General features: G+C 50.0%; 1 protein-coding gene across 5 annotated transcripts in view; it reads left to right on the top strand.

The window, feature by feature from the left end:
- The window catches only part of LOC144732686 (phospholipase D1-like), a 44,494-nt gene continuing 30,395 nt past the window's right edge, over positions 1-14,099 (top strand). For 2 of the 5 annotated variants that reach the window (XM_078614258.1, XM_078614256.1), the window contains exons 1-11: positions 1-222; positions 1,256-1,324; positions 4,354-4,490; positions 5,071-5,207; positions 6,840-6,985; positions 9,033-9,138; positions 9,527-9,592; positions 10,926-10,984; positions 12,477-12,569; positions 13,223-13,381; positions 13,767-13,916. In XM_078614258.1, coding sequence (XP_078470384.1) covers positions 4,358-4,490; positions 5,071-5,207; positions 6,840-6,985; positions 9,033-9,138; positions 9,527-9,592; positions 10,926-10,984; positions 12,477-12,569; positions 13,223-13,381; positions 13,767-13,916 — 1,049 coding nt within the window. In that variant the 5' untranslated portion in view covers positions 1-222; positions 1,256-1,324; positions 4,354-4,357. Of the gene's footprint in view, positions 223-1,255; positions 1,325-4,353; positions 4,491-5,070; positions 5,208-5,269; positions 5,552-6,839; positions 6,986-9,032; positions 9,139-9,526; positions 9,593-10,925; positions 10,985-12,476; positions 12,570-13,222; positions 13,382-13,766; positions 13,917-14,099 lie in introns of those variants that run through there. The other 3 variants (XM_078614259.1, XM_078614255.1, XM_078614260.1) reach the window with 2 other exon arrangements.

Here is a 14,099-nt window from a genome sequence, read left to right as displayed (position 1 = left end):
CAAAAATGAGGAAATTAAAATCGTTACTGGGAAGTGGACGAAATTGACAGTGACTCGCAGTCGTAAGTTGTTGGCACGGCAGTCACCTCGGCTACATGCTGCTGCCTCGTCAGCCACCTCGTTCAGGGCACCTCGTCGCCAATTCTCAGTTTCTCTCGCTCACTCAGCCATCGAATTGTGATTTTGTGGCGCATTGGAGCTCCCGGCGTCGAATCTACTAACGTGAGTGTATTGCGGTTGGTTTATTCATCAATGTAAGTCTCATCATCATCATGGTTGTCAGTCGTGATCAGTCCACTGTTGGGATGAAGCCCTCCGCAATGCTGCCGCCATCTCCATCATGGACCGCCTGTGTCGTTTAAGTTCACGTGGTTGTGGATTGTGTGTTTGTTGTGCACGTTGCACGTGATGTCAGTGTTCACGTCTGTGCAGGATCATTCTTCGGTTGTAGATGTGTCTCGCCGTTGTCTCGGTGATGTTTCAGATTATGTACGACGATTTTGTGATGAGTAATGGGTGGAGTTGTTGCTCCTAACATGATGTTGTAGCTTACTATTTGGTTCTTTCGGTAAAGTCACGTAGAAAGAAAAAAAGTAGTATATAATAACATACGACGTTTCGATTGCAACACAAGCAACCATCAGGTACAAATAAAAGAGAAAATAAACCTAGTAAACTTAGCAATATAATGCAATACAACACAGATAGTCGGCTAACATAACAGTCAACACCCTACCTGGTTGATTACGTTCTTCCAAAGATTGCTAAATTTGAGAGAGAGAGAGAGAGAGAAACACAGACACGGAGACACACAGAGAGAGACACACACAGAGGCACACAGAGAAACAACGCCTCTGTGTCGAGGCCTTAAATAGAGAGGGGGCAGAGAGAGAGAGAAGGGGGTAGATAAATCAGCATGTTAATGACAGATTTGAGCTTTCGTGACTGCGGTAAATAATAGAGCAACAACACGAGGTCAACACACAGAGAGAGAAGACACTTAACCAAACAAACTTCGTAAAATGTGGAAATGTAATGCAATGGAACAAGTTTGATGGTGTAGCTTGTTACAAAAATGTTCCCTTTCCCCCCTGAGTTCCCTCACCCCGGCACACAATGCCCAACCCCTCCGTGCCCACAGGGAGAGATGGCATCCCATCAGCGCTGTGACGTTTGCAGAGCGCATGCTTTAGACATTAAAATACTTCGTGCTGTACAGCCGAGGCTTAATTTCACACTCGATGTTTTTTTCCAGAACGCTGCTGCTAAGCTGCTTACTTGGAGTCGTGATTAATGGCGTAAGGCACTACAACTACAGTACAAGGTAAGCATATGCAAAATAATGCGATATTATTGTACCCTCTCTTCAAGTGATCATACGAACACGTCTATAAAATGAAATGCATGGCATCGTCACATTAGTATCGGGGACAATATATGGCAAGCGGGATGTGACGTGCCAAATCAATTCCCGTAAATTCGCGAAATTAATCGTTCTACAGCACTTCGGGCAAGGTAGCTCCAGCGAGCTCGACCACCTCTTCCCAGGATATTCCAAACAATGAATTGTTTATCGTGTCTCTGTCAGCCTCTTGCCTCCTGGTGGAGCTAGTCAGTGTCAGTGATCTCGGCAGGTCCACGTCGCCCATCAGCGTCCCTCGGTTAAATAGAACGCTGGGCTGGGGCGTGGATAGTTTGACGGATTCGTGCATTGAGTCGATCGATAAAGGCACGTGTGGGCCCTGTTGATCTTTCGGCTTCCCGTCGGGCGGGCCAAATGAATTGTGACGAGGCTACGCATCCTGCTGCGGTGCAGGAGCGTATCCGCCAGGACAGCAATGGATACGCATGGATTATGTAATTCTTACCAATCACGCGTTTCCCTTGGAAAGTGCAAGGCTGTATTTAGCGATATGGATGCTGATGGGTAGCTGTCAGGGCAAAACACTTTTCAAGTTATTTTTGCTGAGGTGTGTTTGTCTCCATTCAGGCCGGTTTGCAACAGCGTAAGGCCTTTAATAATAGTAACGCAAGTTAATATTGTTGCCTTCATACTGGATATAATTTATGAGAGCGTATGCCAATAAATAAACGCTTTCAGCCTACGCGTTAACATGTTATGGGCCGGAGGACAGAGGAACTGGCAGGGGAAAGGCCCTGTGAGTCTGTTGGCCCTGCTAGGCTTTCGCCTGCAAAATCCCTTGAGATGGAACATCTTATTTTTGCAAGGGTGTCAATTGACATTTGCATCGCACGTACCTCCGATTACCACAAATGGCTACGTGCCGTGCGAAAGAAGTTCAACATGCATAAAACTAATCACGGCACGTATAGATTTCTGATTTGATTTAGCTCTTCACACTCACGTGGGGGAAGTTATATCTGAAGGCGTGGGTGCGTTTTGCACAACCCCGTGCGTGATTCACTGGTCAGGAAGTGAAAACTAAAATTGGCCAATATATTAGTGGAATGACACTGTACTATAACGTACACCCTTTGCACCGCTACCATGCCTTGTTTTTAAAAATTGTAAACACATCAGGCTGCACGTGTTTAGCCATTAACCCAGTCCGTAACCCCGTCTGTAACGAGAGGACGAGGTGGTGGGGAGGGGAGCACGATAAATATCGTGAGGTTGATGCGATATGAGGCAGCCAGTAGTTGTATTCTTTTTTTGCGGACGTTTACCCGACTGCAAACTTGGCCACATTGATCGTCAATAAGGGTTTGCCCAAAACTTAGGAGACACAACCCAGAGGCGAGGAACATTGGGCCAGTTTCTCTAAGCCCTCTCATGATCCCGCGGCACTCGCCGAGACCGACCCCTCACAACGACGACGATGAGTCGAAGTGAGAGGAGGTCATGTTTGTACTTGACCCTGGCTCTTCTGCAATCGAGGTTGTGCTGGTATGGTCAGGCTCCAGCTTGGCACGGTGAGGACATGTTTTCCTCCCTGTGCGCTGTGTTGCAATACAGTCACCCCTGTTTCCTTCCTGGTACGAACTAAATGAGGCCCGCTTAACTCACAGCTGAAGGCAGTATTAAGATTAGCTCCCACTCTCAATGTTTTTGTAACTTAATTTTTACAATGACCTTTTTTAATAGATATAATCAGGTCAATTGCTTTACTATTCCAGCAAATCGCCCGATGATGCTGGATGTAATTATCACCGAAACGTCGTACTCAAATTGTAAATGTTGTGGATTTACTATCCAACACATCGGTGGGGTGAAGTAGTAGCTAATTGGCGTTTTGTTTACGTAACAAATCCCTTACTAACTGGCTGTGTCGGGTTGTGGACGGTTACGACACATTTATACTTACGCGATCTAACCTAAACATCTTTATTATGAATAATATTGGTCGCGAAAGCCTATGTGTTAAACTGATATATATATAATCTGCCTGAGCCGACTTTCATAACAGGACATTTATATATTGTTTTTGTTTATGCAGTTTCCTTCTGTAACGTGACTCATTGCTCACATTTCTATTTGTATCACTGCTGCTTTGTTTTATGCTCAGTTTAACTTGTAGTATGACTTTCACGACGAATATTATCCATGATAGAAGTTGATTGGGTTAGATTGCATGAATATAAATGTTTTGTTAAACCCTCCACCACCCAACAAAGCCGATTAGTAAGGTTTGTCACGTAAACAAAACGTGCCAATTCGTTATTAGATCAGCACACCGCTTGTGTTGGAGAGTAACCCTACAACATTTACAATTCGAGTACGATGTTTCGCCGGTAATTACAACCAGCACCATCAAGCAACAGCCAGAGTTTAATCTCCGCAAAGATGTTTTTTGAAGGTCGACAGTGCTGCGCGGGTCCAGAAAGGTTTGGAACCACTGCACTAAGCCATATTCGCAAGAGGAAGTTGATGATAATAATTTCAACTTGTAACGTGCCACACAGTATTAGCTTGCTCTCACTGAGAGAGAACTACTCAAAGGCGCGAGGAGGAACCATTAACAAGCCGGAGGGCAGCAGCCAGGCGATGAGCCGGTGCTGCCAACATTTCCCAAGCTCTGCGGTCCTCTATATATTGAGGTTCTATTGGTCAATTAATGAGTGTTTACATGTGGGAGGAAACCAGAGCGCCCAGAGAAACCCCATGCGTGCGAGGGGGCAACACTCTATTTTATACAGAAGCAATGGGTGGAGTCCACATTTGCTGTACCGCCTTCTCCAGGCAAGCCAGGGTACGGCACCTCCTCTCCGCTCGCGGGAGTTTCACAACGTTGCTGCATCCCCGGCGCTGGATCACAGGCGTGCGCCACCAAAGCGCCAGTCACACATGTCGCGAGTTCAAGAATCCATTTTAAAATCGGTGAATTGTTGCAGGACGATGCAACGCCCCGTGGGGCTTTCTCGCTCTCCCGCGAGCAACGACGACCACATCCTGCCCGACGAGGCCTCTGATGAGGATCTCTCAGAGGCCCTCTCCGAGTTGTCCGAGTCGTCCAGCCCGCTGGCCCACGGTCAGTAACCACCGACACGGGGAGCTCCGCCTGCTCCGACGTAGGAGAATTAAACGAGAAAGTTGGTGAACGCCACGCATCTCATCGCCGATGGTGCATTCTTTGATTGGGCAGAGATTGACCAACCGATGCTGTAACTTTCTGCAATCATCTTTCAGCAGGCGGGGCAGGCTGTGGCATTGGTTACCGTGCAGGAGAAAACATTTGCAGCGATGCATGAGAATGAACAACATAAAAACAAATGTCTTCCTAGAAAACTTTTGACTCAGGTGTGGACATGTGATCTCACTATGGTGTGGTCTCAGTAAACACGTGTGCGTTTTCGTAGCTGGACGGTGGTTCAGAAAATATGGGGGTGGGGGGGCACAGGGACCAGTGAGCGAGATCGGAGGGACCTCCATACCAAAAAGGCTGAGCCTCCCTTAATCAGCTGTCTTGCCAGTTTGGAAAATTTGATTCTTCTGGGTTTTTCTGCCACCGCTGCCGTAACGCATTTCCCCGTTTCATCGCCCCCCCCCCCCTCCGTTCCAAACCCGTTCCCCCCGTTCTAACCCCCCCTCCCCTACTTTGACGCTGCTAGGGGACGCAGTGATCCCCTTCACAGCCGCGTACCGCATGCTCCCCTTCCGCGCGCCCGAGCGCAGGGTCTTCCTCCCCGGCGGAGTGCCCGTGCGGGCGCGCCTGGCGGCCGTGGAGCGCTTCACCTCCACCGCCAAGGTGCGAAGAGACGCACGGCGCCCGCTCTGAAGAGAGAACATGACAACCAAATGCTCCCGGTCGCGGCTCTGCTACTCGCCGGGTTTAAATTTGCCTCCGCGCTTGATCCGGCTCATTTCCACGTCCCGGAATTGAGAATTGTCGGTTTTGAGCGTGTGGGCCGACGGACGTTGACTCCTCTGCAGCAGGGCGAGTAGGAAAGTGCCACCCGCTGCTGGACCCGGAGGTCACTTGAAGAGTAATATCAGCTCATACGTGGGCAGCTCTCCATCGTGAAGGGTCACACTGCTCTGGGGGAGATTCAGAAGTGGCGAGTCGTCTACGATTCCACGTCTCACTCCACGGTGCCTCTCCCCTCCCTCCCTGCCTCCCGCTGCCCCCGAATGGAAGGGGAGGAGGTGGTTAGATTGGATCTGTAAAATATACTTTAGTGTTACACATAATCAATGTTTTTGGGTTGAGATCGCGTTATTTATAAATGTGTCGTAACCCTCCACCACCCGACACGGCCAATCAGTAAAAAAGTGTCACGTTGACAAAAGACAAATAGTTCACTGCTTTCGCCCACCGGTGTGTTGAAGCGTGAAACCACAACATGTTACAGGTGGCACAAGGTCAGAGCGGCGCTGTTGAGATCCTGGTTTCCTGACAGGTTTTAGCCACCTCTCATGAACTGGGTTCTCCACTGTTGTGAGTTTATTATATTATCTGAACGTTCAATAATTATTGTATGTAAATCACAATTGGATGCTCACCTGTCGATTCTGTGACACGTGCCCTTCTCTGTTTACATACTAAGACATAATCACCCTAAATCAATGTTGATGTTTCTGTAACATAATTTAACGGTTTTTTGTTATTTGTCTGAGGCAACTTTCGTTACAGGAAATGTATTTAATTTAATATCAATTTGTGTTGATGGAGTATTTTCGATTTTCTTCTGAAACGCTGTCCTACTACTGACTTCGCCCTGACTGTTTTGTGCTTACTGTTTATGCTTTTGCTTCTGTCAATTTGTTGACCCACGTCACGCGAGCAAATGAGACTCAATCTGGTCTCTTGAATTCTCACCTAGGACACACCATACGTCCCTACCACCCCACCCCTCCTCACCCCACCCACCCCCACCTCACTCCACCCCATCCCACCTCACCCCAGCCCACCTCACTCTATCCACCTCACCCCCTCCCACCTCACCCCACCCCACCTCACCCCATCCACCCCCACCTCACCCCATCCCACCTCACCCCATCGACCCCCACCTCACCCCACCCAATCCCAACCCCACCTCACCCCATCCACCCCCACCTCACCCCACCCAATCCCACCCCAACCTCACCCCATCCTACCTCACCCCATCCACCCCCACCTCACCCCATCCCACCTCACCCCATCCACCCCCACCTCACCCCATCCCACCTCACCCCATCCACTCCCACCTCACCCCCACCTCACCCCATCCTCACCCCACCCAATCCCACCCCCACCTCACCCCATCCCACCTCACCCCATCCACCCCCACCTCACTCCATCCCACCTCACCCCATCCCACCCCTACCTCACCCCCACCTCACCCCATCCCACCCCCACCTCACCGACTTGCCGCGTCGCTGCATTCTTCTTCACGGGCAGATGCTGAACCCCAACGTCTACAACATCAATCTGGAGCACGGCGAGTTCCGCTGGAAGATCAAGCGCCGCTTCAAGCATTTCGTGATGCTCCATCAGGAGCTCCTCAGATTTGACATGCTCCTCAAGATCCCGCTTCCCACCAAGACGTAAAAAGATAACGATCTGACACCCTCCCGCCACGCACTCGCGCCGTCTGTCCAGAAAGTAAAAAAATCCTTTTAAAAAGTTGTTTTAAAACAACGGTTTTATTAACAACTTCGTTTAACTCACGGTCGAGAAGTACGTCAATGATACGGCGCCTGCTCCCACATCAACGCTTACTTGAATTAATTATTTTAGAAATGAATCTTCAATGTACAACTTTTGTTTGTGTGGAGGGTGCCCGTAACTCGTTGACACGGAGCAGGCGCGCCCGAGACGTCACGTGACGCCTGAGATGCGTGGCGCCTGAGACGACACGTGGCGCCTGCTTCTTGGGCGAGGCGGTTCGAGAGTTTAGGGACTGCGGCGTTTTTCACCTACACACACCTATATATAAATAATAAGGCGTCCATACTAAAATAGTAATTGCTTGAAAGGAGCCAATTCATTGATGAATTGATGCCGATTTTGATACAGGCGTGCATTGTCACCAGATCTGAGTGCGTGTGCAAAATTCGGAATTGATTGGGCAACAGGAAGTATACTAACTTTTGATTACAAGATTTGACCACGACACAGGAATCAAGTTATGTAAAACCGATGAAAAACACCCACCACGTTCTGGGGCTGCCTTACTTCTGTAATGACTCCGATGACAAGATTATAAGTAGAGCCACTTTGATGAGTACACCATAAAGAACCCGACTATGATCACACAATAAGGTACCCCAGGCTTCGTGACTGTCTTCCAGATTGTATCTTCCTCCGAACCTCTCCACTCCTCATGCTCTCCCCTTGTATATCCCTCACCCCCCTTTCTCAAACCTTCTTGTCCTTGTTTTTACCTCTTGCCAATTCCCGTCCTTTCCCTTGGACGACTTATTTCTGTTTCCCGTTCAACCCCCTTATTTCCCAGTCCTTTTAAAGTCTGCCCTCCCGACCAATCACCGTTGAGGCCTCTTTCCTCCAACCGGAGACCGTTGTTTATTTTTAAATAGCCGTTTAGGCTGCATATGGCTTGGGGTAATTTTTCGGTCACTGCACTTCTGTCAGTTCATTTGGCCTCGGACTAAATCATCTCTCTGAATACGACTGATGTTGTCTGATCTCAGACGCTGAGCAAGGTGGCAGCCTGCTTAGTACTGGGTGTGACCACAACACACCACGAGACACAATGCAGACTGCCCCAGTTCGTCTCATGGGACTGCCCCAACCGTCTTCAACAATAAACCGCGTGCTTTGTCTCGTGTGGATGTTTGTGCATGCGATGGAGTGGGGAGCGGTGGCGCATCGGTTGGCACACTGCGCTACGAACCCGGAAAGTTGTATCTGGTGCAGTTCTGGGCCTCCCCTAGGTTGACTTCGGCCTCAAACAAGTAGCTGGTGCAGTGTGCGGACACCATCACTCGGGAGACAATAGAAGTCAGGTGTGGTGCTCGCCGCACCACAACCTCATGTGCCATTCCGGCCTGAATGGGTGCTTGCTAACAGATTGCTAGGGCGAGTCCTGCTTGCAAACAAAACTCGCTCTAACAATCTCTAGAGAAGAGGATGAGTTGCGGATTGAAACATTTCACATGTTTCAGGACAATTTCCGAGTTTCATATGCGTTACAGTGCGTGCTGTATTGGCCACGGGACACAACGTATTGTTGGGAAATCGTGATTCCCAATCGACCCGTAACATCAGCGGAACGTTCGGGTTGTCCGCGATATCGGTCTGACTTTTTGGAATTTTCAGATCAAAAATCTCGTGAACACAGCTTTGTAGCGGTTAGCGCGCTGCGCTACGAAACCGAGTTTGATCCCTGCTCATGGCCAACACCAGTGACGATTATCTCAACCGGTCCTGAGCCTCGCCTAGGTCGATTTAGCCTCCAATTAGGACCTGGTTTGGTGTGTAAACATCGCCACTAGGGAGACAAAGGCGGCTGGGCGTGGTACTGGCCACCCACCTGCTTGTGTGCCATGTCGGCCTTCATAGGTGCTCTTCGCTAACAGCACTTGCCCCAACAGTCTGTTAAGGCTACACGGGGGGTCTTTGTCTTTGCAGTCACGTGGAGCTCAGGAAGTCCGTCAAAGGGCAGCAGAAGCAGGTCCCCGCGTTGCCACGGCGACCTGGCTTCATGGTAACGGAAGAGCGCATCTCCACCGACAAGGTGAGGTTAAGGATCACAGGGTTACAGATATCAATCTCCCTGTACATTGCTGCTGTACTCGCTCATCACCATGCATCTCCCTGTGTAAAATATCCGGGCAAGTGGCTAAACGGCATCGTCCGTGTAAATTACTTTGCCGAGATCACACAAATTAGATTTCTCCTGAACCTGCTCAAGAACATACTTTCTCTGTCTCTCCATTCACATGACACCACGAGTTTTATTATTTTCCATTTGACACCGTCCCTGAAGACGTTCCAATCTCCTCGCCTTCCTTGCTCAGAGGCCAGGTTTCTGCCACACACAACTCCACACTTGGGTCTTCACCAGTCTCACCTTCGCGTGTGGCGGATGGTAATCTTTACGTTTTATGTACGTCAATTCGCAGGACTTCTTACAGGAATTCCTCACCAGCCTACTCAAGCAGCCGATCTACATGAATCATCCAGCTACTGTGAGTACCCAAAGACAAAGTTTCCCCGTATAACCTGAGCAGACTGTTAGGGTGAGTTCCATTAGCGAGTACCTATGAAGGCCTTCATGTAACGCGAGCGGGTGGATGGCCAGCACCGCGCTCAGCCGCCTTTGTTTCCCAAGTGGCGACGTTTACACATCGCATCACGTACTCATTTCAGACTGAGTCGACCTCGGGTAGTCTCAGGACTGGTTCAGCTAAATTGTCCCTTGTTTGAAAAATAAGAATAGGTTTTAACATTTCTGGCAATAAAACAGGGTGTTAAGATGTTAAAACACCTAATAGAAACCTTTTGCAAGGAATCATGTCTGTATTCACCACACGTACTTGCGGTGAACATGCAAACAAACATGCTCTGATAAGACAATGCCCATCTATAATTATATATGGGCATTGTCTTTTAAACTGATTGGCCTACATCAGAGACAGCCTTCTTTATGGCCTAGTCTCACCAGTGTCAAACCAGAGAACGTCAAAAGGTGAACAGCACAAAGACAATGCCACACGTATCAGAGCATTTATAACTCGGGGTGAGCAGCTATATCATGGGACCTTTTTTGCCAGCATCAAACTACAAAGTATGAAAAATAAGAATGGGTTTTACCCTTTCTGGCAATAAAACATGATAGCTATGTCCCTGGTTTGTTTGCCTTGGTGAAACAAAAAAAAACGTTACAGCAGCTCATCAATCATTGCAGACACAGGAAAACAAGCTTCAAGTTGTGCACCATTCAAACAACATCGGCAGGTACTGCACATCAAAGCTGAAGCACCAAGTCCGTTAACCACATGTGCAGCGATGCAGTGCATTTTCACAGGTGTAAAAAAAGGATATCTTAAATAAAGGAGGGAATGAAAAAAAATCGAATTATAAATTCTGACTCCTGCGAAGGGCTTCTCAACACTTTACGCCTGGCGCGTCGCCCCCACTGATGTCCTCTTCAACCCCCCCCCCCCCCCCATTATGTGCAGTTTCTACTAACTATTGTATGTAGGGTGTGTAGGCATGTATGCCTACAAAAGCAGTTTCTTTTTTAAAGGGGAGAGAGTGATTTTATTTGGTTGAGAGGGGGGTCGCCAATTTTTGGAACCCTGTTGGATCAACTTTTTACCCCCACATCTGGGTGGGGGGGGTTCCACTTGCTTTAACTTTCTGATGCAGGCCTTCTGAAAGGCTCTTGTAATTTAGTTGACGGACAAACAGAATTCCAGGCTTTTATAATAGCCCAGGGCAGGGAAGGGATTAAAAGCCAAACCCACAAGAGTGAGCTCGTTCCAAATCGTGTTTGGTGCTGTGACCGCTGCCGCTCAGGTGGAGTTCCTGGAAGTCAGCGAGCTCTCGTTCATCCGGGACCTGGGCTCCAAGGGAGTGTGAGTTCTGCTTCTCCAACGTTTCTCTGGGACTTTCCCCGAAGTTCCAGAAGCAACCCAAAAAAAACTGATCAAACGTGAAATTCCATTGAAATAACAACATAATATTTTAAGCGGAATTTTGCACCTGCCGGAGTGATCTATCAATGCTGGTAGAAATGTGACGTACAAATACGTTCATGTGAATAGTTCTGAGCCTACACGGTCAACGCATACATGCACAATCCTTGTGTAGTGGTGATACGCGCTGGGGTAGCGATCGGGTGCCAGCGCGTCGTGATTGGATGTGTGTGTGGTGACGCGCGCTGACGGTGAGGGATCAGGGGTCAGCGCGGGGTCGTGGGTTGTGTGGTGCTGATTGGCTGTGTGCCGGTGACGCGCTGGAGAGGGAGTGATCGGGTGGCAGCGCGGCGTGATTGGTTGGGGAGTGGAAACACGCGCTGGGGGAAAACGGATCGTAGAGATAGCGCGTCGTGATTGGTTCACTAAGGAGCGATGCTCACGTCGAGGTCCGCATCCGCTCCGTCTCCCGGGAGGAGGGACTATATAAGGTGATGCACACAGGCGTACGGAGAGAGTGTAACCAGCGAAGACTGAAGACGGAGAGGAAGAGATAGGGCCCTGCGGTACCCAGTCCCGCTGTCCTGTGGGGACCGGGACTCTGTGTAACCCAGAGGCGGAGTGTAGGGTGAGCATGCAGTGTCAGCATGCAGAGTGTGTAGCCAGAGGCTTAGGGTCTACACGAGACGAGTGATGTGTGTGTAGCCAGAGGCATAGGGTCTACACGAGACGAGTGATGTGTGTGTAGCCAGAGGCATAGGGTCTACACGAGACGAGTGATGTGTGTGTAGCCAGAGGCATAGGGTCTACACGAGACGAGTGAAGAGTGTAGCCAGAGGCAGAGAGTCTACACGAGCTAAGTGAAGAGTGTAGCCAGAGGCAGAGAGTCTACACGAGCTAAGTGAAGTGTGCAGTCGGAAGAATAGAGACCACACGTTGTATTGTGACAAGTCAAGATTTAATAAAAAGTGTGTTACCCGTCAAGGAGTTTCCTGCCGTCATTTCCAATACTTCACTTGTGCGATCAAACTTTAGCGTCAACCAGTGTGAGGTTACGCTCCAATCGTTGAAAAGGCTCCACTTCTGCCCTCGAGGCACAAGGTTCCCCACCCTTGCCCTATTCCCTTTGCCCCTATTGTCATTGTCATTGATAAAAATAAACTGATCATATTTTTATTTTTTACGGTGTATGTATGACAAGCAGCGTCGTTCATGCAAATGACATCTCGCGATGTTGCTGTAGAATTTGCGATGAACCACAGACAAGCGGAAAGGCGACCAGAACCGTCGCTAACGTTTGCCCAAGCTCTGCTGTCCTTTTGTCAGGATGCGTTGTTATTTTCTGTAGCTTCAGTAAAAAAAAGTACAACAACAAAAACTGACACGTGGGAACGGAGCGAGCTTCTGACGTTTGCGACCGCGTGCTCCGCAGGGAGGGAACCGTGGTGAAGCGCTCCGGGGGCCACCGCATCCCGGGCCTCCACTGCTGCGGCTACCGCAAGGCGTGCTACCGCTGGGCCAGGCGGTGAGCGAGCGTGGGCGCGTGGGAGATGGGGTTAGCGGTGGTGTGGCGGTTAGTGCGCTGCGCTACGAACCTGATGGGTAACCCGGGTTCATTTCCCGCTCACGGCCAACACCGGTGACGATTATCTGAACCGGTTCTGGGCCTCCCCTCGGTCGACTCGGCCTCAAATGAGTACCTGGTGTGATGTGTAAACATTGCCACTGGGGAGAAAAAGGCGGCCGGGCGTGGTGTTGGCCAACCACCCCCTCGTGTGCTGTGCTGGCCTTCATAGGTGCTCGCTAACAACACTTGCCCCTATAGTTTGTTAAGGCTATACAGGGGATTTTTGTTTATATTTTTTATGGGGTTGGCACACGCTGCGCTACGAGCCCGACAGCCCGAGGCTTGATTTGGCTAATATCGGCACGAATGTCTGAACCGGGTCTGGGCCTCCGCTAAATCGACTCAGACTTAATTTACCACCGTGGCGTGGCGTGTGTAATGCATCGGGGAAATGAAGGTGGCCGGGCGTAGTGCTGATCACCCCACCCCCTCGTGTGCCGTGCCGGCCTTCCACAGGTGGTGGATCGCCAACATCACTTTCCCCCTGACCGTCTGTTGGAGGCTATTCAGGGGATCTTTTTCTTGTCTTCGTGTGCTTTTTGCGGCACAAGATGGCTGGTAGTGAAGGACTCGTTCGTGCTGTACCAGCGGCCCGAGGACGGCAGCGTGGCGTCCGTGCTGCTGTACGACCGCGGCTTCTGCGTGAAGTTGGCCGCCGCAGCCGCCCGCGTGGACGTGCGCCACGGCCTCGTGCTGAAGAACCTTTCCAGGTGAGTCCAGCGGACGCGGAGACCCGCGGCGACGCCACTGACGGCAATGAGACTCGATGTCAGCTGTGAACATTGTTACAGCTGCGAACGACGACGATGGTGATGGCGAGGACGATGATGACGACGACGATGGTGACGACGACGATGGTGATGGCGGCTATGAAAAGGATGATGATGACAAAGATGACGACGACGATGATGAAGATGACAATGGTGATGAAGCTGACGATGAAAACGACGACGGCAATGATAACGATGTCAGCCGTGAAAATTATGACAATAACGATAATGATGACGGCGACAACGTCGACGATGGTAACGATGAAAGTGATGGGGACGACGACGATGACACCGATGCCGTCGCGCGTGCCTCGGTCTCGCGCAGGTCCCTGACCGTGCAGTTCCCCACGTTCAGGCAGGCCAACTCGTGGGCTTGCTCCATCGGGGAGTTTGCGTGGAAGCACGGCAAGGACTTCCTCTCCGACAACCGCTTTGACTCCTTCACTCCAGTCCGCGAGGCAACCCTTGCCAACTGGTATCCGAATCGACATAGGAGTCTGTTGTTATGTACTGCAGGAGGAATCCGATGAGCTATAAAAGCTCATTTTCACTCATTTCCAGTCGGGACACGGGGTCAGAACGCTACACCAACAAGCAATGTGACAATACGATAAATTTCGATTTAATACGATAAATGTACGCTAATCACTTGAAAAAA

Source organism: Lampetra planeri, chromosome 43 (genome assembly GCF_965212315.1).
Source record: "Lampetra planeri chromosome 43, kcLamPlan1.2.h2, whole genome shotgun sequence".
Lineage (NCBI taxonomy): Eukaryota > Metazoa > Chordata > Hyperoartia > Petromyzontiformes > Petromyzontidae > Lampetra > Lampetra planeri.
Note: the sequence above shows the minus strand (reverse complement) of the source record. Positions and strands in the feature narration are given on the sequence as shown.